The sequence below is a fragment of the Staurois parvus genome, unplaced genomic scaffold (genome assembly GCF_062004578.1).
Source record: "Staurois parvus isolate SC_StPar_1 unplaced genomic scaffold, SC_StPar_1.0 ptg000095l, whole genome shotgun sequence".
Lineage (NCBI taxonomy): Eukaryota > Metazoa > Chordata > Amphibia > Anura > Ranidae > Staurois > Staurois parvus.
Genome location: NW_028317891.1, coordinates 3,442,501 through 3,467,609, shown reverse-complemented (window position 1 = coordinate 3,467,609; position 25,109 = coordinate 3,442,501). Strand labels below are relative to the sequence as shown.

Below are 25,109 nucleotides of genomic sequence, written 5' to 3'. Positions count from 1 at the left end.
ATTCTTGGGATTTAGATATTATAAAACAGAACATTTCTTGTTTTATAATACTGAGGATAAGAGCCGCTCAGCCTGCCAGGATTCAGGTACCCGCCACGGCCTTTTTTTTCCTTCTTTTTATCTCATTAGAAGACATGGAGTACATCAGAGCTCTTCAAAGTGAAATGTTTGGCAGAGATGGAGAACCCATTAGGAGGGAAGGTGGGCTTAAAGTGGACCTTCAAGTAGCTTTATCTCCCTAAATAAACTCCTGACATGCCAAAACAAACAACAACGTTGTATAAAAAATATACCTTGTATCATTAAAAGCCATCCTTAAAAGATATTAAAGCATGAGTGTTTATTAGCTTAACACATTGGGCACAATAAAATAAACATCCCCCAGTAAACTATTTGGTAAAATTCTTACCCCTTCACGTTCAATGCTGTTCTTTAAGTGCTGCTTCCCTGAATTTCTGTTCTTCGCAGAAAAGGGTTACGGTGGCCAGATGAGGATGGAAGAACAGGGGAGTGCCTTGCATCCTTGGCTATGGGGTTGTGTGTTTCTATTGATGCACACAGTGTAAGGAGACACAACTCAGTTCCCTGCTAGCATGGTGGCTCCATAGGATGCTGCAAGAGAAATGAGCCACCTTGACATGCAGCCTCATAGGACAATCAGGGGAGAATGGAAATTCCTCCTACAAGCTTGATGCACACGGTGTAAGGAGAAACAACTCAGTTCCCTGCTAGCATGGTGGCTCCATAGGATGCTGCAAGAGAAATGAGCTACCTTGACATGCAGCCTCATAGGACAATCAGGGGAGAATGGAAATTCCTCCTACAAGCTTGATGCACACGGTGTAAGGAGACACAACTCAGTTCCCTGCTAGCATGGTGGCTCCATAGGATGCTGCAAGAGAAATGAGCCACCTTGACATGCAGCCTCATAGGACAATCAGGGGAGAATGGAAATTCCTCCTACAAGCTTGATGCACATGGTGTAAGGAGACACAACTCAGTTCCCTGCTAGCATGGTGGCTCCATAGGATGCTGCAAGAGAAATGAGCCACCTTGACATGCAGCCTCATAGGACAATCAGGGGAGAATGGAAATTCCTCCTACAAGCTTGATGCACACGGTGTAAGGAGACACAACTCAGTTCCCTGCTAGCATGGTGGCTCCATAGGACCCTGCAAGAGAAATGAGCCACCTTGACACAGGAAACCTGGGGTAGCAGTCATGACACCATAAGTGTACTTGTTTATGTTTTAGGTCGTCTTCATCTATTTTTCTATTATTATTATTATACATTATTTATATAGCGCCAAAAGGTTTGCACATTATAGTGGGGGACAGTACATGAGACAATACAGTAACAATACAATACACGAGGGGTTCGAGGGCCCTGCTCTTTCGAGCTTACAATCTAGGAGGGAGGGGATAGAGGTACAGGAGGAAGTGGCTGTGGGGAATGGAGTGGTAGGAGGAGTGTAGAGTGTAGATCAGTACTCTGAAGAGATGGGTTTTCAGGGTGCGCCTAAAGGTGAGGAGGGTAGGTGACAGTCTGATGGATTGGGGTAGTGAGTTCCAGAGGATGGGGGAAGTCCTGGAGAAGTCCTGCAGTCGGGCGTGGGAGGTGGAGACCAGGGAGCTAGAAAGTAGGAGGTCTTGTGAGGAGCGAAGAGTACGGGTTGGGTGGTATTTGAGTATCAGGTCGGTGAGGTAGTTTGGGGCAGCGTTGTGAATGGCTTTGTATGTCAGTGTTAGTAGTTTGAATTTAATGCGTTGGGCAATCGGGAGCCAGTGGAGGGAATAACAGAGGGGGGGTGGAGCCAGTGGAGGGAATGACAGAGGGGGGTGGCAGAAGAGGAGCGGTTGGTGAGGTGGATGAGTCTGGCTGCTGAGTTCAGGATAGACTGAAGCGGAGATAGTCTGTGATGAGGTAAGCCGGTGAGGAGGGAGTTGCGGTAGTCCAGACGTGAGATAATAAGGGAGAGAACGAGTAGTTTAGTAATGTCTGGGGTTAGGAACGGACGTATTTTGGAGATGTTGCGGAGGTGGAGCCTGCATGAGTTTGCCAACGATTGGACATGGGGTTGGAAGGACAGGTTTGAGTCAAGAGTGACACCTAGGACTTTGGCTTGCGGGGTGGGACAGATGGTGGCGTTGTTGGTCGTGATGGAGGGGGGGGGGGGCTGGGGGGAAAATTTGGAGCTCCGTTTTGGAAAGGTTCAATTTGAAGAAATGGAGCGACATCCAGTCTATAAAAGGAAGGGCGCAGGGGAGGTCCTCTTTAACAGTGGAGAGTGCCAGTCTGTCAGTTGGAGCAAGGGATGGGGAGGAGCAGGGGAGTGCTCCACCATCCTAGGCTCTGGGGCCAGGGGTGTATTAACCACAAGGCAAACAAGGCACTTGCCTAGGGCGGCATTTTTCAGGGGGACAGCACCTCCCCTCAGATGTAGGGATTGAAGAAGGGACACGCGCACCATGGGAACCAGGTGGGATCTGAGAGAGGCTGCAAGCTGCTTGATGGTGTATGTAGAGCCTGACTCTCATTCCCAGGGATGTCTGGAGCTGTGAACATCAATGTCTTTCTATCACTGGGGAAGGAGGGGGGGGGGGGTGGTAGTGGAAGACTCTCCCAGGTAGGGGGCAAGGGTGTTAGTCGGTGTCCGTGGGGGCAGTCGATTTTTGTGTTGCCTAGGGCAGCACAAAGCCTAAATACACCACTGTCTAGGGCTGTGTGTTTTTATTGCCACACACAGTGTAGGAAGACACAACTCTAGTCCCTGCATACATGGGTGGCTCCATAGGACCCTGCAAGAGAGTTCAGGCACCCTGACACAGGAAACCTGGGGCAGCAGTCATGACACCATAAGTGTACTTGTTTATGTTTTAGGTCGTCTTCATCTATTTTTCTATAAAAGGAAGCGGGCAGGGGAGGTCCTCTTTAACAGTGGAGAGTGCCAGTCTGTCAGTTGGAAGAAGGGAGGGAGAGGAGCAGGGGAGTGTTCCACCATCCTAGGCTCTGGGGCTGTGTGTTTTTATTGGCACACACAGTGTAGGAAGACACAACTCTAGTCCCTGCATACATGGGTGGCTCCATAGAACCCTGCAAGAGAAATGAGGCACCCTGACACAGGACTCAAAATTCTGACACAAAATTCTGCACATGCTCAGTTTTGTGTGTATGGATATTTTTTTTTTCTTTGGGAGGGTGCATGGGAATGGAAATTCCTCCTACAATATTTAACCAGTGCTCCGCTGGACACTGATAGAAGTCAAACAACTGCTCAGCCTCTAACTGCTGATGAGAAAAGGTATTTAGCAGTTTATATTTACTAAAATGATTGCATTTCATGTTCTGTGTACTGTGGGAGACCACATGGAGTGAAATGGGAGGGTGCATGTGACCAGCACAGTTCCAATCAGCACTGTCCAGAGGGTCAGGGGTCATGAAGCTTCATAGGACAATCAGGGGAGAATGGAAATTCCTCCTACAAGCTTTAACCAGTGCTCTTCTGGACACTGATAGAAATCACAAGACTGCTCTTACTGCTGATGAGAAAAGGTATTTAGCAGTTTATATTTACTAAAATCATTGCATTTCCATGTTCTGTGTACTGTGGGAGAGCACATGGAGTGAATTCAGGGCTCTGTGCTTAGTATCACTTTAAGGTTTACATGCAGTTTAAGCTCCAGTCAGTGACTTTGCCTAGGCTAAGATGATGACACCAGTCTGCTGCAAGCAGGAGCTAGCATTTTCTCAGTCCCTCCCCCCCATCCTCCCCCAGTGAGCAGACATTGTTACTTTTTAACAGGTCAAGAGGTGATTTACATGATTGTGTCATCTCTGAGATACCATCTCATTCCAGGAAGTAGATGGTGACCCTGGATGATGCCTGAACAAAGATGGTTCTGTCCTGCAGTGAAAAGTAGATATAGGAGTTGTCAGGGGGAGTACTGTGATCTCTGTGAGTAAATACCTGGAAGCTTTGCACTTGCACATTACTTTGTATGTTTGCACTTAAATAAAACATATATATCTGTCACTTTTTTCTTTGTCTGGATCAGGGTTTCTCAGTCAGAATTCCTCCAGAGGGTGATGGGGTTTCCTTGAGCAATGAGCAATTTCTGCCTCTCAGATAAACTCCCACTGACACCATTGATCTTTTTAGCTATCTGTAAGGGGGTAATTCTTCCCAATGACCACAAGTGTAAGGATCATTCTTCCCACTGATCATCACACTAATGTATCATGAGTTGTAGATATAGTCATTTTTTGTAGGGGTTCTCTGGGTTAGTGTGGTAGAAGGAATCACCTTGTGGTGTTAGCAGTTGGGTAGGACCTTTCATTTTAGGACCAACAGGTTTTGGGAACCAATGCTGTAACTTGCATGGGTTTCTCAACCAGGGTTCCATGGAATCTTAGGTTCCCTCCGGAGATTGATGGGGGTTCTTTGTGCAATGAGTGACTTCTGCCTCTTAGGTAAGTTCCCACTGACACCATTGATGTTTTTAGCTATCTGTAAGGGGGTAATTCTTCCCAATGACCACAAGTGTAAGGATCATTCTTCCCACTGATCATCACACTAATGTATCATGAGTTGAAGATATAGTAATTTTTTGTACGGGTTCTCTGGGTTAGTGTGGTTGAAGGAATCACCTTGTGGTGTTAGCAGTTGGGTAGGACCTTTCATTTTAGGACCAACAGGTTTTGGGAACCAATGCTGTAACTTGCATGGGTTTCTCAACCAGGGTTCCATGGAATCTTAGGTTCCCTCCAGAGATTGATGGGGGTTCTTTGTGCAATGAGTGACTTCTGCCTCTTAGGTAAGTTCCCACTGACACCATTGATGTTTTTAGCTATCTGTAAAGGAGTAATTCTTCCCAATGACCACAAGTGTAAGGAGAATTCTTCCCACTGACCATCACACTAATGTATCATGAGTTGAAGATATAGTCATTTTCAGTAGGGTTTCTCTGGGTGAGTGCGGTTGAAGGAATCACCTTGTGGTGTTAGCAGTTGGGTAGGACCTTTCCTTTTAGGACCAATAGGTTTTAGGAACCAATGCAGTAACATGAATGGGTTTCTCAACCAGGGTTGCATGGAATCCTAGGGTTCCTCCAGAGGTTGATAAGGGCTCCTTGTGCAATAAGTGACTTCTGCCTCTTAGTTAAGTTCCCACTGACACCATTGATCTTTTTAGCTATCTGTAAAGGGATAATTTGTCCCAATGACCACAAGTGTAAGGAACATTCTTCCCACTGACCATCACACTAATGTATCATGAGTTGTAGCTATAGTCATTTTTTGTAGGGGTTCTCTGGGTGAGTGCGGTAGAAGGAATCATCTTGTGGTATTAGCAGTTGGGTAGGACCTTTCCTTTTAGGACCAATAGGTTTTAGGAACCAATGCAGTAACATGAATGGGTTTCTCAACCAGGGTTGCATGGAATCCTAGGGTTCCTCCAGAGGTTGATAGGGGCTCCTTGTGCAATGAGTGACTTCTTAGTTAAGTTCCCACACTGACACCATTGATCTTTTTAGCTATCTGTATCCCAATGACCACGTGTTCCCTGAGTCTGGAACATTATCTCAAGGGTTCCTCTGTGTTGAAAAAGTTGAGAAAGGCTGGTTTGGATCATAAATTTAGGAGGGAGCTACAGATGGGAGAGATCTCAGGTTGGGTGGTAAATAAGTGTCCAGTAGTCAAAAAAGCCAGCAGGAGGCGGGGCAGTGGCACACAGTCTGCAACTCTATGAAATCTGCACTCACCATCATAATGCCATGTAATTACAGTATGTAGCACAGCGGTAGAAGGGGAGGCCAACAGGCATACGTGCATTACCTTTCAAATCCTTTGTCAGACATCTAATAATTTTGCAAGTCTAACTCTATATCTGGAATTATCCTTCAAATGTTTGGTTATGTCAGCATCGGCATCGCTAACTCTGGTTTGCCATGTTTGTGTTCCTTTTCACAGTTCCACCAAAGATCTCCAACATCTCCGCAGACATCACTGTGAACGAAGGCAGCAACGTGACTCTGGTGTGCATTGCCAATGGCCGCCCCGACCCCATCATCACCTGGAGGCACCTCAACCCCACAGGTCAATTTTAATTTTTATATTTTAATATGTAATATGTGGTCACCTTTGGTAGGTAATGAGCTGTGTGCTATAAACAACTGACCGCCTCCTCTCTGTAAGCTGATGGGACTTTCCTGGAGACTGTCTTCCATTATATATTTTCTTCTTATGTTCTGGCAAAGCCCAACTCCAATTGTTAGCACACTGGCTTACAACCCTGATGATTCTTCTGGTAGTTAATGAGCTGTGTGCTGTAAATCACTGGTCACCCCTTCTCTGTATGTTTTTCATTGTTGTTAAGGCATTGCACAAAGAGATAGGTATACAGAGAGGGGGAACATGGGGGGATGCAGTTCCAGAACCTCCAGCACTGAATGTATGTAATGGCAAGGGATGCTGACGTGTGCTGGAGGGTCTATTGTCGCTGGTCAGGTCTATTGTTGCTGGTGGGGGAACTATTGTTGCTAGGGGGATCTATTGTTACTGGTGAGGTCTGTTGTTGCTCGGGAGGTCTATTGTTGCTGGGAGGGCATTGATGCTTGGAGGAATCTACTGTTGAGAGAGGGGTCTACTGATTCTGGCTTCTGAAGAGCTGGCTGCTGGGAGATCTATACCCAAAATAATTGCTGCTGGTGTGGATGTCATTTTGCTGGGGGATCTATTGTTGCTGGGGAGGTCTGTTGTTGCTCGGGAGGTCTATTGTTACTGGGGGGATATGATGCTTGGAGGAATCTACTGCTGAGAGAGGGGTCGACTGATTCTGGCTTCTGAAGAGCTGGCTGCTGGGAGATCTATAGCGGAAATAAGTGTTGCTGGTGTGGATGTCATTTTGCTGGGGGATCTATTGTTGCTGGAGAGGTCTGTTGTTGCTCGGGAGGTCTATTGTTGCTGGGGAGGCATTGATGCTTGGAGGAATTTACTGTTGAGAGAGGGGTCTAGTGATTCTGGCTTCTGAAGAGCTGGCTGCTGGGAGATCTATAGCGGAAATAATTGCTGCTGGTGTGGATGTCATTTTGCTGGGGGATCTATTGTTGCTGGGGAGGTCTGTTGTTGCTCGGGAGGTCTGTTGTTGCTGGGGGGGAATTGATGCTTGGAGGAATCTACTGTTGAGAGAGGGGTCTACTGATTCTGGTTTCTGAAGAGCTGGCTGCTGGGAGATCTATAGCGGAAATAATTGCTGCTGGTGTGGATGTCATTTTGCTGGGGGATCTATGAATGAGATCTGCTTCTTTTTGACTTCTTGTGCCCCATTGATGGTTGATGTAAGCTACTGCCATGTCCAACTGAATCCTGGTCGGGTGGCCTCGTAGTCGAAAGGTCCAGTTTTGCATCTGTAAAACCCATTTTCTTGGAGTTCGTCTTAGCCGTGGGATTTACAGTCAAGTTATAGCATCGGGAAAGTAATTTCTCCAGATGTCTTGAAATGTGCTCACAATGGATGCCACCTTGTCATTGTGAGGAGGGCTTGTTCCCGGACTTGGCAGTTTCTGAAGTCTAGGTTTTAGGGCAGAATTGCGAGCCAGGCTTGACCTTGGGCCTGGAGGTCTGAAAGAACCAAAGGTTTGTCTGAAGGAGGCTTTTCCTTTCTTCTGTTGGGATTCCCTCATGACTTGGTTGATGTAAGTTTCCAAGAAATCATCAAATAGACATTGTCCTTCAAAAGGTGCACTAAGGACAGGGCCAGGACATGAACTTCTTCCCATGGTATAATAAGATCTGCTTCTCTTTGACTTCTTCTGCTCCATTGATGGTTGATGTAAGCTACTGCCATGACATTGTCTGACTGAATCCTATCGGGAGGCCTCGTAGTTGAAAAAGTCCAGTATTGCACAGAAACATATCTGTAAAACCCATTTTCTTGGACTTTGTCTTAGTCATAGGATTTACAGTCAAGTTCTAGAATCGGGAAAGTAATTTCTCCAGATGTCTTGAAATGTGCTCACAATGTCATTATGAGGAGGGCTTGTTGCTGGACTTGGCAGATTCTGAAGTCCATGTTTTAGGGCAGAATTGTGAGCCAGGCTTGACCTTGGACCTGGAGGTCTGAGAGAACTCTTTCTCATCTCAAAAACCAAAGGTTTGCCTATTGGGGCTTTTCCTTTCTTCTGTTGGGATTCCCTCATGACTTGGTTGATGTAAGTTTCCAAGAAATCATCAAATAGATATTGTCCTTCAAAAGGTACACTATGGACAGGGCCAGGACGTGAACTTATTCCCATGGTATAATAAGATCTGCTTCTCTTTGACTTCTTGTGCCCCATTGATGGTTGATGTAAGCTACTGCCATGTCCAACTGAAGCCTGGTCGGGTGGCCTCGTAGTCGAAAGGTCCAGTTTTGCACAGAAACCTATCTGTAAAACCCATTTTCTTGGAGTTCATCTTAGCCATGGGATTTACAGTCAAGTTATAGCATCGGGAAAGTAATTTCTCCAGATGTCTTGAAATGTGCTCACAATGGATGCCACCTTGTCATTGTGAGGAGGGCTTGTTCCTGGATTTGGCAGTTTCTGAAGTCTAGGTTTTAGGGCAGAATTGTGAGTCAGGCTTGACCTTGGGCCTGGAGGTCTGAGAGAACTCTTTCTCATCTCAGAAACCAAAGGCTTGCCTATTGGGGCTTTTCCTTTCTTCTGTTGGGATTCCCTCATGACGTGGTTGATGTAAGTTTCCAAGAAATCAATAGACATTGTCCTTCAAAAGGTGTACCATGGACAGGGCCAGGGCATGAACTTCTTCCCATGGTATAAAAAGATCTGCTTCTCTTTGACTTCTTGTGCCCCATTGATGGTTGATGTAAGCCACTGCCATGACATTGTCTGACTGATTCCTGGTCAGGTGACCTTGTAGTCCAGTGTTGCTTAGACAACCAGATTATCTAGATGGGCAAAATAATCAGGAGGAGGCAATATCCTTTCTCAGCCTTGCTGCATTGGACTTTTCTAAAACTCTTATGCCTCTGTCGCCATTTTGAAAGTCATTTTGAAAAAATTTTAATGAAGATTACTGAACTATGCTTGCTGTGAGTCTGAAGGGAATGAGCTGGTCCTGTATTATTCATCCCTTGTGTTAATTTTTATCAGTGTCTCCGTCTGTAATGAGTTGAGAATCTTTAATATCAGGCACTTCGATAATGAAATCAACCTGTGGCTTGACGCTTATGAGTTTTATGACATTTCCCAAATTCTGCCCGTTGGAACATTTGTGAAAAATGAGCTGCTAAAGCATGTTACAGGTCCTCTTAGTCACAGAGTCAGGAGTCATTAAAATGTCAAACTATGTGGATGGTTAATGAATATTTTTCTTGGAAATAATATGATTTTTTGGCAGTTCAAGTCCTAGGCTGTGTTCCCTTCACCAGCAGTAAGTCTCATAATGATTTGATGTCTACTAGAAGTAACATATCACAGGTTTATAGTCTAAAAAATTGGATTTTTGACCGATCTATAAAACCGCTTTTCTTGGAGTACATTAGAGGAGACCGGATCTTAGTCTTACCCGAAGGATTTCCAGTCCAGCGCTAGAATCGAGGAAATCCTTTCTCCTGACATTTTGTAAGGTTCTCACAATGGGTGCCAGCTTGCTATTGTGAGGAGGGCTTGTTCCCAGGCATGGCAAGTTTGGAAGTCCAGATCTCACGGTAGAATCGTGTCCCAGGCTGGAACTTGGACCTGGAGGTCTGAAAGAACCAAAGGTTTGTCTGAAGGAGGCTTTTCCTTACTTCTGCTGTGGTTGCTCCATGATTTGCTTGATGTGTGTTTCCTAGGAGTTACCAAATAGGCATTGTTCTTCACTACAGACAAGGACAGGTAGAATGAGAACTGCTTCTCTTTGACGTCTTTTGCCCCATTGATGGTTGATGTAAGCAACTGCCATGACATTGTTCGAGTGAATCCTGGTTGGTTGGCCTCATAGTCTAGAGTTCCAGGCTTCTGCCGATGACCATGACCCTGTACCAAGAGGGCATCAAGGACTGCATCCAAATATGGCAGACTGGTGTCCATCGTGTGCACCTTCCAAGACATTGGAAGAGAGGATTTTCTGATTCCAGCACCATATTGGAAATACTTTGGTCTAAGACTAAGAATCATTGATGGTTGGTGAAAACTGCTGCCATGATATTGTCCGACTGAATCCTTGTCAGGTAGCCTCGTACTCGAAAGGTCCAGTGTTGCAGGGACAACCAGATTACCTTGAGTTCTAACATGTTGACTGAGAGCTGGGCTTCTGCCGATGACCAAGACCCTTGTACCAAGAGGGCATCAAAAACTTCACCCTAGCCTGACTAGCTGGTGTCCATCATGAACACCTTCCAAGATATCGGAAGACAGAACTTCCCGTTTCCAGTTCCTGTGTCCTGTAATTGATAATTCAGAAAAGTTTTTTGGGAGGGGGGTTTTAAAATAGAAATGTAAGATACACCACAAAGAAAATTGAACACCGGTGAAAAAAAGATTTCTACCTATATGCAAGTCAGAACATTTTAAACCTTTTCAGACTTTTAGACGTGTCTAGTATGTTCAGAGCTGGAGGAACATGTTTCTGAGTTGTTTAGCAGGCTAAGGGCCAGGGGCGGACTGACCATTTGGGAACTCGGGCACTGCCTGATGGCCCAAGGTCAATAGGGGGTCCCATGAGATGCCCCTGGTACCTTTGATAGACTATTTTAGGTGTGGTTTGAGTGTGGGCTATCACACAGGGGCCCCATGAGTTGTCAGTCCGCCCCTGCTAAGGACAATTCCACTTAAGTGATCCGGGTGGCCGTTGGTATCAGTGGGAGGAATAGTGCCCCATCTTTGGTGTCAGTGGGAGGAATAGTGCCCCATTACTGGTGTCAGTGGAAGAAATAGTGCCCCATCATTGGTATCAGTGGAATGAATAGTACCCCATTGTTGGTGTCAGTGGGAGGAATAGGTCCCAATTGTAAGTGTCAGTGTAAAAAATAGTGCACTATCGTTGGTATCAGTGGGAAGAATAGTGCCCCATTGTTGGTGTCAGTGGGAGGAATAGTGCCTCATCATTGGTGTCAGTGGGAGGAATAGTGCCCCACCATTGGTATCAGTGGAAGGAATAGTGCCCCACCATTGGTATCAGTGGAAGGAATAGTGCCCCATCATTGGTGTCAGTGGGAGGAATAGTGCCCCATCATTGGTGTCAGTGGGAGGAATAATGCCCCATCATTGGTGTCAATGGGAGGAATAATGCCCCATCATTGGTGTCAGTGGAAAGAATAGTGCCCCATTGTTGGTGTCAGTGAGAGGAATAGTGCCCCATCATTGGTGTCAATGGGAGGAATAATGCCCCATCATTGGTGTCAATGGGAGGAATAATGCCCCATCATTGGTGTCAGTGGAAAGAATAGTGCCCCATTGTTGGTGTCAGTGAGAGGAATAGTGCCCCATTTTTGGTGTCAGTTTGAAGAATAGTGCCTCATCATTGGTGTCAGTGGGAGGAATTAAGCTCCACTATTGGTATTACTGGGAGGAACAGTGCCCTAAGGACTGAGTAAAGGCAAACAAAGGGCTGCAGTTTGGAGACCACCTTCATATAGGCACACAGTATGCCAAGACATTTAGTTGTAGTTCCTCTGCTTGAACTCAGCACCACTGAAGGTAGAATGGAGCAGCATTGTCTCCAGGAAGACTAAGCATTTCAGATCATCCGGAACTTTTTATTTGACCTTCATAGCAAATCCAACTAAAATACTTTTCTGCTAACATCGGCGTAGGTCGACTTTACTACTTCAGGTGCAGCGAGGACACAACACATTCTTGCATTCTCTGCAACCTGTCATCCCAAATGTGAGGATAATTAATAAATCGCATTGATAAGGCAGCTTAGCAGAGCCTAGAGAGCAGGCTGATTGATGACATCATCACGCATAAGTGAGACAATGATGAAGTCGTCATGTTAGGAGACGGAAACTTGTTGTTTCTGGTTCACCGTCTTCGTCCTCTCCTGCTTCCTATTAAATAATGAAAATGAAGACTAATGAAGAGGCGTGCCTCCTCCATGCATCATTAGATGGCTGCTTCACCTGCTCTGCATTCCGGGAGGAGGCGGGGCCGGCTCTGTTTACACTTGGTAATTGCTGAATTTTCAGGTCGACTTTTTTGAAGTTATGTATAGTGTTGTCATCGTTATATTTAATGTGCGATACAAATATCTAATTGTAGGCTCAGCTCACAAAGCTGACAGACCAGGATAAGTATTCTTATGTAAACAAAAAGTTATGGATGTTTGTCAGGCCAATCATTTGAGCTACTTGAGGCCAATAATTTATTACATGTATTATATTATTATTATTAGTAGTAGTAGTAGTATGAATAATAAAAATAATAACAACTATTAGTAGTAGTAGTATGAATAATAATAATAATAACAACAACTAGTAGCAGTATAAACAATGATAATAATAATAATAACAACAACAACAACTAGTAGTAGTATGAATAATGATAATAATAATAACAACAACTAGTAGTAGTATGAATAATAATAATAATAATAATAACAACAACAACTAGTAGTAGTATGAATAATAATAATAATAACAACAACAACTAGTAGTAGTATGAAGAATAATAATAATAACAACAACAACTAGTAGTAGTATGAATAATAATAATAATAATAATAATAACAACAACAACTAGTAGTAGTATAAATAATAATAATAATAATAATGATAATAATAACAACAACAACTAGTAGTAGTATGAATAATAATAACAACAACTAGTAGTAGTATGAATAATAATAACAACAACAACTAGTAGTAGTATGAATATTAATAATAATAACAACAACAACTAGTAGTAGTATGAATAATAATAATAATAACAACAGCAACTAGTAGTAGTATGAATAATAATAATAACAACAACTAGTAGTAGTATGAATAATAATAATAATAATAACAACAGCAACTAGTAGTAGTATGAATAATAATAATAATAATAATAACAACAACTAGTAGTAGTATGAATAATAATAATAATAATAACAACAACTAGTAGTAGTATGAATAATAATAATAATAATAACAACAGCAACTAGTAGTAGTATGAATAATAATAATAATAATAACAACAACTAGTAGTAGTATGAATAATAATAATAATAATAACAACAACTAGTAGTAGTATGAATAATAATAATAATAATAACAACAACTAGTAGTAGTATGAATAATAATAATAATAATAACAACAACAACTAGTAGTAGTATGAATAATAATAATAATAATAACAACAACAACTAGTAGTAGTATGAATAATAATAACAACAACAACTAGTAGTAGTATGAATAATAATAACAACAACAACTAGTAGTAGTATGAATAATAATAATAATAACAACAACTAGTAGTAGTATGAATAATAATAACAACAACAACTAGTAGTAGTATGAATATTAATAATAATAACAACAACAACTAGTAGTAGTATGAATAATAATAATAATAATAATAACAACAGCAACTAGTAGTAGTATGAATAATAATAATAATAATAACAACAACTAGTAGTAGTATGAATAATAATAATAATAATAACAACAACTAGTAGTAGTATGAATAATAATAATAATAACAACAGCAACTAGTAGTAGCATGAATAATAATAATAATAACAACAACTAGTAGTAGTATGAATAATAATAATAATAACAACAACAACTAGTAGTAGTATGAATAATAATAATAATAACAACAACAACTAGTAGTAGTATGAATAATAATAATAACAACAACTAGTAGTAGTATGAATAATAATAATAATAACAACAACAACTAGTAGTAGTATGAATAATAATAATAATAATAACAACAACTAGTAGTAGTATGAATAATAATAATAATAACAACAGCAACTAGTAGTAGTATGAATAATAATAATAATAATAACAACAACTAGTAGTAGTATGAATAATAATAATAATAACAACAACAACTAGTAGTAGTATGAATAATAATAATAATAATAACAACAACAACTAGTAGTAGTATGAATAATAATAATAATAACAACAAAGTAGCAGTAAAGTTGATTAAAAAAAAAAAAGGCACAGTGTAAAAAAGGTTTTAAATCAAATAAATAAATTGGGGGCGCTTTAAATTTTTGTTTAATTCATTTATTTTATTAATTTTTTTTTTCAGACACGGTGATTGCATCACACAGGTCGTGAATGCAAGAGAAATAATTCTAGAACCAGATGTCTTCTGTAACTTTAACCCCTTGGCAGTGGCGCCTCCCGGCCCTTTAAGGTTTTCAGAAGCTGGGAGGCGGGGCGGGGTTTTAGGGTCATGTGACCGCCGTGATTCGCCGTCACGGCAGTCACATGATCGGGGAAGGTCCCGATCGAAAGAGGATCGAGACCTTTCCGTGAGTACCGAACATGTGTGCCCGGCCCTTTAAGGGTTTCAGAAGCCAGGAGGCGGGGTTTTAGGGTCATGTGACCGCCGTGATTCGCAGTCTGGCGGTCACATGATTGGGAAAGGTCCCGTCTGAAAGAGAAGATTGGGACTTTTCCGTGAGTACCGTACATGTGTGCTGGGAGCGCTCAGGGCGCGCGTTCTCAGCACATATGTTTTACTTAATTGCACGCAAATGTTTTCAGCTTTCAGCGCTGTCGCACTTTGACAATTGCGCGGTCATGCAAGATTGCACCCATATGACATTTTTATCATTTTTCTCTCAGAAATAAAGCTTTCTGTTGGTGGTATTTAATTGCTGCTGGGCGCTTTACTTTTTGCGCTATAAACACAAAAATTGCAAAAAATTTGTTTCTATTATAAAATTTTTCAAACAGGTAATTTTTCTCCTTCCCTGATGTGCGTTGATGAGGCAGCACTGATGGGCACTGACAGGCGGCACTGATGAGCACTGATAGGCAGCACTGAAGGGCACTGATAGGCAGCAATGATGAGGTGGCACGGATAGGCGGCACTGATAGGTGACACTGATAGGCAGCACTGATAATGGGTACTCATAGACAGCACTGATAGGTGGCACTGACTGGCATCACTGCTGGGCACTGACTGGCACAACCGCTGGGCACTGACTGGCAGCACTGCATTGATGGGCACTGGTGGGTGGCACTGGTGGGCACAGGTGGGTGGCATTGCTGGGCACAGGTAGGTGGCACTTCTGGGCACAAGTGGGTGCACTGCTGGGTGGCACTGCTGGGCACTGGTGGGTGGCACCGCTGGGCACTGGTGGGCGGCACTGCTGGGCACAGGTGGGCGGAACTGGTGGGTGGCACTGCTGGGCACCAATCATCAGGGCACTGATCATCAGTGCCCTGATGATCGGTGCCGATCCCTGCTCTGACAACTTCCGGTTCTCGGGAGTACTTTCCTCGCGCTCTGACAGCGTGAGAAAAGTGCAGCCGAGAACCGGCAATTGCATTTCCCGGTGATCAGCGTGTCATTGGACACGGCTGATCACGTGGTAAAAGGCCGCTGTGATTGGCCTTTTACCACATCACATGATCAGCTGTGACCGTAGGACACAGCGATCACGGAGATTGCCGGGTGCGCACGGGCGTACACAGTTTTAAAGCGTGACATGTTTGGTATCTATTTACTCGGCATAACATCATCTTTTATATTTTACCAAATAATTGGGCATTTCATTTAGTTTTTTTGCGTATTAAAATTCATCAAAGTGTATTTTTTTTCCCCAAGTACTGCATTCAAAAAACTGCTGAGCAAATATCATTCGACAGAAAAATATGCAACACCATTTTATTTTCTAGGGCCTCTGCTTGAAAAAAAATTAAGTTTAGGGGTTCTAAATAGTTTCTAGCAAAAAAAAAAAAAGATTTTTACACGTAGGAGAGGAATGGAAGAACTGTCCAGGACCGGAAGCAGTTAATTTTACTCATTCCCTAAATTTGACACTTTTCCTTGCCATAAACCCGTTGAATAGTAGTCAGTCCGATCGTTATCCTTTTTTTTTTTTTCCTCTTTTCTTTTTTTCTTCTTTTTTTTTTATAGTTTTTTTTAAATAGTTTTTTAGCAAAAAAAAGATTTTTAGACATAGGAGAGGAATGGAAGAACTGACTCAGATTGGAAGCGGTTAACTTTGCTCATTCCCTAAATTTGACGCTTTTCCTTGCCACCAACCCGTTGACTAGTAGTCAGTCCTATCGTTATCCTTTTTTTTTTCTCTTTTTTTTCTTCTCTTTTTTTATAGTTTTTTTAAATAGTTTTGTAGAAAAAAAAAAGATTTTTACACGTAGGAGAGGAATGGAATAACTGGCCCGGACAGGAAGCGGTTAATTTGACTCATTCCCTGTATTTGATGCTTTTCCTTGCCACCAACCCGTTGAATAGTAGTCAGTCCGATCGTTATTCTTTTTTTTCTCTTTTTTTCTTCTTTTTTTATAGTTTTTTTTCCTCTTTTTTTCTTCTCTTTATTTATAGTTTTTTTTAAATAGTTTTCTAGCAAAAAAAAAAAAATTTTTTACACGTAGGAGAGGAATATAAGAACTGACCTGGACCGGAAGCGGTTCATTTTACTCATTCCCTAAATTTGATGCTTTTCCTTACCACCAACCCGCTGAATAGTAGTCAGTCCGATCCTTATCCTTTTTTTTCTCTTTTTTTTCTTCTTTATAGTTTTTTTAAAATAGTTTTCTAGCCAAGAAAAAAAAATTTACACGTAGGAGAGGAATGGAAGAACTGACCCGGACCGAAAGCGGTTAATTTTACCTATTCCCCGTATTTGATGCTTTTCCTTGCCACCAACCCGTTGAATAGTAGTCAGTCCGATCGTTATCCTTTTTGTTTCTTCTCCTCTTAATGTATAGTTTTTTTTAAATAGTTTTCTAGCAAAAAAAAAAGATTTTTACAAGTAGGAGAGGAATGGAAGAACTGACCCGGACCGGAAGCGGTTAACTTTACTCATTCCCTAAATTTGACGCTTTTCCTTGCCACCAACCCATTGAATAGTAGTCAGTCCGGTCGTTATCCTTTTTTTTTTTTTTTTCCTTCTCTTTTTTATAGTTTTTTTTCGTCTTTTTCTTCTTCTCCTTATTTATAATTTTTTTTAAATAGTTTTCTAGCAAAAAAAAAAAGATTTTTACACGTAGGAGAGGAACATAAGAACTGACCTGGACCGGAAGCGGTTAATTTTAACCCATTCCCTGTATTTGACGCTTTTCCTTGCCACCAACCTGTTGAATAGTAGTCAGTCCGATCGTTATCCTTTTTTTTTTCTTTTCTTAATGTATAGTTTTTTTAAAAATAGTTTTCTAGCAAAAAAAAAAAAAAAGATTTTTACACGTAGGAGAGGAATGGAAGAACTGACCCGGACCGGAAGCGGTTAACTTTACTCATTCCCTAAATTTGACGCTTTTCCCTGCCACCAACCTGTTGAATAGTAGTCAGTCCGATTGCTATCCTTTTTTTTTTCTCTTTTTTTTCTCCTTTTTTTATAGTTTTTTTTTTAAATAGTTTTCTAGCAAAAAAAAAGTTTTTTACACGTAGGAGAGGAATAAAAGAACTGACCCGGACAGGAAGCGGTTAATTTTACTCATTCCCTAAATTTGATGCTTTTCCTTACCACCAACCCGCTGAATAGTAGTCAGTCCGATCGTTATCCTTTTTTTTTCTTCTCTTTTTTTATAGTTTTTTTTAAATAGTTTTCTAGCCAAGAAAAAAAAATTTACATGTAGGAGAGGAATGGAAGAACTGACCCGGATCGAAAGCGGTTAATTTTACTCATTCCCTAAATTTGACACTTTTCCTTGCCACCAACCCGTTGAATAGTAGTCAGTCCGATCGTTATCCTTTTTTTTTTTTTTTTTTTACAATTTTTTTTCCTCTTTTTTTCTTCTTCTCTTTATTTATAGTTTTGTTTAACTAGTTTTCTAGCAAAAAAAAAAAGATTTTTAAACGTAGGAGAGGAATATAAGAACTGACCCAGACCGGAAGCGGTTAATTTGACTCATTCCCTAAATTTGACGCTTTTTGTTGCCACCAACCCGTTGAATAGTAGTCAGTCCGATCGTTATCCTTTTTTTTCTTCTCTTTTTTATAGTTTTTTCTCCTCTTTTTTCTTTTCTTTATTTATAGTTTTTTTTAAATAGTTTTCTAGCGAAAAAAAAAAGATTTTTACATGTAGGAGAGGAATATAAGAACTGACCCGGACCGGAAGCGGTTAATTTGACTCATTCCCTAAATTTGACGCTTTTCCTTGCCACCAACCCGTTGAATAGTAGTCAGTCCGATCGTTATCCTTTTTTTTTCTTCTCTTTTTTATAGTTTTTTCTCTTTTTTTCTTCTCTTTATTTATAGTTTTGTTTAACTAGTTTTCTAGCAAAAAAAAAAAGATTTTTAAACGTAGGAGAGGAATATAAGAACTGACCCGGACCGAAAGCGGTTAATTTTACTCATTCCCTAAATTGGACGCTTTTCCTTGCCACCAACCCGTTGAATAGTAGTCAGTCCGATCGTTATCCTTTTTTTTTTTTTTTTTACAATTATTTTTCCTCTTTTTTTCTTCTTCTCTTTATTTATAGTTTTTTTTAAATAGTTTTCTAGCGAAAAAAAAAAGATTTTTACATGTAGGAGAGGAATATAAGAACTGACCCGGACCGGAAGCGGTTAATTTGACTCATTCCCTAAATTTGACGCTTTTCCTTGCCACCAACCCGTTGAATAGTAGTCAGTCCGATCGTTATCCTTTTTTTTTCTTCTCTTTTTTATAGTTTTTTCTCTTTTTTTCTTCTCTTTATTTATAGTTTTGTTTAACTAGTTTTCTAGCAAAAAAAAAAAGATTTTTAAACGTAGGAGAGGAATATAAGAACTGACCCGGACCGGAAGCGGTTAATTTGACTCATTCCCTAAATTTGACGCTTTTTGTTGCCACCAACCCGTTGAATAGTAGTCAGTCCGATCGTTATCCTTTTTTTTTTTTTTTACAGTTTTTTTTTCCTCTTTTTTTCTTCTCTTTATTTATAGTTTTTTTTAACTAGTTTTCTAGCAAAAAAAAAAAGATTTTTAAACGTAGGAGAGGAATATAAGAACTGACCCGGACCGGAAGCGGTTAATTTGACTCATTCCCTAAATTTGACGCTTTTTGTTGCCACCAACCCGTTGAATAGTAGTCAGTCCGATCGTTATCCTTTTTTTTTTTTTTTTTTACAATTTTTTTTCCTCTTTTTTTCTTCTTCTCTTTATTTATAGTTTTGTTTAACTAGTTTTCTAGCAAAAAAAAAAGATTTTTAAACGTAGGAGAGGAATATAAGAACTGACCCGGACCGGAATCGGTTAATTTGACTCATTCCCTAAATTTGATGCTTTTCCTTGCCACCAACCCGTTGAATAGTAGTCAGTCCGATCGTTATCCTTTTTTTTTTTTTTACAGTTTTTTTTTCCTCTTTTTTTCTTCTCTTTATTTATAGTTTTTTTTAACTAGTTTTCTAGCAAAAAAAAAAAGATTTTTAAACGTAGGAGAGGAATATAAGAACTGACCCGGACCGGAATCGGTTAATTTGACTCATTCCCTAAATTTGACGCTTTTCCTTGCCACCAACCCCTTGAATAGTAGTCACTCCGATTGTTATCCTTTTTTTTTTTTTTCCTGAGATTATTTTCTACTGTAAACTTGAGATTCTTGTTGAAGTCGGGAAAACAGTTCTTCCTTGCCATGGAACCGAGCAAAACACTTTGAATCTCAGCCAGTGCGATTGTTATCCTAACCCAGAAATCCGCGAGTCTTGGGTGAATAATTTATGGTGTTGGCGCGCAGCTGCTGCTCTTCGCAGACGGTTGCAATTATTGCGCCCCTGACTGAGGCATTGAACTTTGTAAGTAGGCCACCGAAAAACCTTACCCAGGATGCGCTCTGCGTTCCTATTGGTTAGCGGCAAAAGGCGCGGAGGGAGGGGGGGGGGGACCTCATTCTGTCCTCCAGGTGATTGCGGAGCCGGGGCTGTTGGGAGCGCCAAGATTCATCATAGAAATGTCAGGAACTGGATTCTACGTCAAGTGGAGGCGCGGTATTTGACGCATTAGGTGGGGGGTCCTAATAATGTTCTATACAAGCCTGGTAATAGAATGTCAGAGATAATAAACTATTAACCAATCAGGAAATGTCGAGCAATCTCTTGTTGTAGTAAAAACATCTAATATCAAGGGTGACCGAGCAGCGACTGATGAGACTCCTGAGACTTGGGTTGGTATCTTAGTATCTTAGGAATTTCTTATAATCCTCGGCTCCATCTACTGGCCACATGCGGTAGTTCTTATTTTAAATCAATGATTTACATTTGAACAGCACAAGATATGGCTTTTCTGATGTAATAAACTATTACACAAATCAGGAAATGTCGAGCAGTCTCTCGACAATATCTAATATCAAGGGTGACCGAGCAGCGGCTGATGACTTGCCTCATGACCAAAGACTCCTGGGACTTGGCCTAATATCTTAGGAATTTCTTATAATCCTCGGCTCCATCTACTGGCCACATGCAGTATTTCCCATTTTAATTCAATGATTTACATTCGAACAGCACAGGATATGGATTTTGTAATGTAATAAACTATTTACCAATCAGGAAATGTCAAGCAATCTCTTGTTGTAGTAAAAACATCTAATATCAAGGGTGACCGAGCAGCGGCTGATGAGACTCCTGAGACTTGGGTTGGTATCTTAGTATTTTAGGAATTTCTTATAATCCTCGGCTCCATCTACTGGCCACATGTGGTATTTCCCATTTTAAATCAATGATTTACATTCGAACAGCACAGGATATGGCTTTTCTGATGTAATAAACTATTACACAAATCAGGAAATGTCGAGCAGTCTCTCGACAATATCTAATATCAAGGGTGACCGAGCAGCGGCTGACAACTTGCGTCATGACCAAAGACTCCTGGGGCTTGGGTTAGTATTTTAGGAATTTCTTATAATCCTCGGCTCCATCTACTGGCCACATGCGGTATTTCCCATTTTAAATCAGTGATTTACATTCGAACAGAACAGGCTATGGCTTTTTTACATTCTTTTTTTTTTGTTTGCCCCATGTGCACAGTACAGATGTACATGCGATTTCACTGGGCAAATGTCTACACTGATTTTTTATAAATCACCCACTAAGTGTAAGGGATATGCAGTCTCCCCTTAGCAAGGTGCGGCAAGGATATAAAACACATATGTGAAAGACATGTCAGTGATATTAGTAGGCCAATGAAAAAATGGTCCCTGGGTGGACATCATATGACATTGCCAGATTTAAGTGGTTATACTGGAATGATTCCTGCAGCTACGGGCACCATCTCAGTATCACATTTTTCAGCCTGCAATGCCCTGTAAAGTAGAAGTGATCAAGTGGCTTTACAGCCACTTGATCACTTCTACAGGTGGTGGAAGGGAATGCCCTCCTACGCCTACTGGCGGCACTGGTTTCACTACACAGGGAGAGAGTAACTGATGTGGTTCCTCCCTCATTGTGAGATTAGAAACTAGAAGCAATGAGGATTTAGGGTGACCGAGCAGCTGCTGACGACTTGCGTCATGACCAAAGACTCCTGGGACTTGGCCTAATATCTTAGGAATTTCTTATAATCCTCGGCTCCATCTACTGGCCACATGCAGTATTTCCCATTTTAAATCAATGATTTACATTTGAACAGCAAAGGATATGGATTTTGTAATGTAATAAACTACTTACCAATCAGAAAATGTTGAGCAGTCTCTGGTCGTAGTAAAAACATCTAATATCAAGGGTGACCGAGCAGCGGCTGATGAGACTCCTGACACTTGGGTTGGTATCTTAGTATCTTAGGAATTTCTTATAATCCTTGGCTCCATCTACTGGCCACATGCGATAGTTCTCACTTTAAATCAATGATTTACATTCGAACAGCACAGGATATGGCTTTTGTAATGTAATAAACAATTGCACCAAACAGGAAATATGAAGCAGTCTCTTGTCGTAGTAAAAACATCTAATATCCGAAGGTCCAGAAGGTTGCACATTGGGCACCATTTTTATATTACTAGTATAAAAAATAAAAATCCCAGAATATATACCGCCATTTGTAGATGCTATAACTTTCACGTAAACCAATTAACCACTTCCCATCCGGCCCATGTACATAAACGGCCGGACGGGATTAGATCAGGAGCGGGTGGCCGCGATCCGGTGCCCGCTGTGTTGTCCGGACCTCTGTACGAGGTCCCGATCATGTGATCCCTATTTGGCCAATCAGTGATCACATGCAGAGTAGTAAGCAAGATGTCACTTCTGACATTATTGCTTACTACGTGTGAAACAAGTGAATGATCAGAGATCACATGGTACAGGTCTATTCACAACAGCCTTGTAGCATGTGACAAGCTGTGACCAATCACAACTCTCACAGTATTTTTCAATGGCTGCAGGAATGCAGTCAGAGAGAAGGAGAAATGATTGCTTTTACTTCCTTTATGGGTGTAAAAACAATCACTGTAAAAAAAAAATCTTCATCACCCCCCCACAAGTAGTACAGTGTCACCATATGTATATTGAAAAAAAACAAAACATAAATAATAATATAAAAAATAAACTAAAAATGTAAAAAAAATTTTTGAAAAAGTATAATTTTTGGTTATAAACTAATTTGGATTTTTTTTTTACTAAAAAGATAGCTGAATACATTTTGGCCAAGATTTATGAAGAAAGGTTATTTATTTGCAAACTTTTATAAGAAAAACACTTTTTTTTAAATGCATAAAAAAGCAATAAAAATCCAAGTGGTCAATAAATACCACCAAAATAAAGTTTTATCTGTCTCAAAAAAATGGTAAAAAATTCATATGGGTACAGTGTTGCATGACCGCGCAATTGTCATTCAAAGTGTGATAGCGCTGAAAGCTGAAAACTGGCCTGGGCAGGAAGGGGGTAAAAGTGTCCGGTCTGGAAGGGGGGGAAAGTGTCCGGACTGAAAGGGGGTGAAAGTGTCCGGACTGGAAGGGGGTGAAAGTGTCCGGACTGGAAGGGGGGGGGGGGAAAGTGTCTGGACTGGAAGGGGGTAAAAGTGTCCGAACTGGAAGGGAGTAAAAGTGTCCGGACTGGAAGGGGGTGAAAGTGTCCGGACTGGAAGGGGGTAAAAGTGTCCTGACTGGAAGGGGGTAAAAGTGTCCGGACTGGAAGGGGGTAAAAGTGTCCGAACTGGAAGGGGGTAAAAGTGTCCGGACTGGAAGGGGGTGAAAGTGTCCGGACTGGAAGGGGGGGAAGTGTCCGAACTGGAAGGGGGTAAAAGTGTCCGGACTGGAAGGGGGGGAAAGTGTCTGGACTGGAAGGGGGTAAAAGTGTCCGGACTGGAAGGGGGTAAAAGTGTCCGGACTGGAAGGGGGTAAAAGTGTCCGGACTGGAAGGGGGTGAAAGTGTCCGGACTGGAAGGGGGGGAAGTGTCCGAACTGGAAGGGGGTAAAAGTGTCCAGACTGAAAGGGGGGGAAAGTGTCTGGACTGGAAGGGGGTAAAAGTGTCCGGACTGGAAGGGGGTAAAAGTGTCCGGACTGGAAGGGGGTGAAAGTGTCCGGACTGGAAGGGGGGGAAGTGTCCGAACTGGAAGGGGGTAAAAGTGTCCGGACTGGAAGGGGGGGAAAGTGTCTGGACTGGAAGGGGGTAAAAGTGTCCGGACTGGAAGGGGGTGAAAGTGTCCGGACTGGAAGGGGGGGAAAGTGTCCGGACTGGAAGGGGGTGAAAGTGTCCGGACTGGAAGGGGGTGAAAGTGTCCGAACTGGAAGGGGGGGAAAGTGTCCGGACTGGAAGTGGTTAATATTATTATTATACAGGATTTATATAGCACCAACAGTTTGCCCAGTGCCAGGGGCGGACTGACCATTTGGAAACTCAGGCACTGCCCGAGGGCCTGGGGTCAGTATGGGGCCCCATGAGATGCCCCTGGTACCTTTTTCATAGGTTTTTTTGAGTTTGGACAAGGACACAGGGGCCCCATGATCCCCTATTGCCCGGGGGCCCCATGAGTTGTCAGTCCACCCCTGCTTGGCACCAGGGGCGGACTGACCATTTGGAAACTCAGGTACTGCCCGAGGGCCCGGGATCAGTAGGGGGCCCCATGAGATGCCCCTGGTACCTTTTTCATAGGCTTTTTTGAGTTTGGGCAAGGACACAGGGGCCCCATGATCCCCTATTGCCCGGGGGCCCCATAAGTTGTCAGTCCACCCCTGCTCGGCACTATATAAATCCAAGAGGGTTAGGAGAGCCCTGCTCCTTATACACTTGTTGGAATTTGTTTTTCCAAAGACATGGAGCAGAATACATTTTGGCCTAAATTTTTGATGAAATTCGATCTATTTTTTATTTTTTATCAGATATGTTTTATAGCAAAAAGTCTAAAATATTGTTTGTATTTTCAAAAATGTCGGTCTTTTTTTGTTTATAGCGATCATATACCACCAAAAATAAGCTCCATTTGTGGGAAAAAAAATATAAATTTAATTTATGTACAGTATTGCATGACGCACAGGAAAAAATGCATCCTTCAATAAAAGAGCAATTTTTGGCATATCAGTCATATTTACAATATCAATGCCAACATTTCACAATTTCTGCCAGGGGATGCAAACTTTGAAGCACAACTGTATGTAGCAGGATACATTTTGGCCTAAATTTATGATGAAATTTGATTTTTTTTTTTTTTTTATTGGATATATTTTATAGCAAAAAGTCAAAAATATAGTTTTTTTTTCCAAAATTGTCGGTCTTTATTTGTTTATAGCACAAAAAAATAAAAAACCGCACAGGCGATCATATACCACCAAAAGAAAGCTGTATTTGTGGGAAAGAAATCACATACATTTTATTTATGTACATCGTTGCATGATGCACAGGAAAAAAATGCACGCAGCTTACGGCTCAAAAAGGTATGGGAGTTTTTTTTTGGCATGAGCCGGAACGCACTTTCCAAATATGGGGCCCAAAGAATAAAAATATATATATTTCGTCTTCAAATATAATTAAATATTTTTGAAAAAAAAACCTGTTTTTGTGTGTTCCCTTCGTCAGCGTTAATTCC

The 25,109-nt window shown here is 41.5% G+C and overlaps 1 protein-coding gene across 4 annotated transcripts in view; it reads left to right on the top strand.

The window, feature by feature from the left end:
- The window catches only part of LSAMP (limbic system associated membrane protein), a 1,064,612-nt gene that overhangs the window by 672,289 nt on the left and 367,214 nt on the right, over positions 1–25,109 (top strand). For all 4 annotated transcript variants that reach the window (XM_089670767.1, XM_089670764.1, XM_089670766.1 and 1 more), the window contains exon 3: positions 5,969–6,094. In XM_089670767.1, the coding sequence (XP_089526893.1) occupies positions 5,969–6,094 (126 nt within the window). The remainder of the gene's footprint in view (positions 1–5,968; positions 6,095–25,109) is intronic.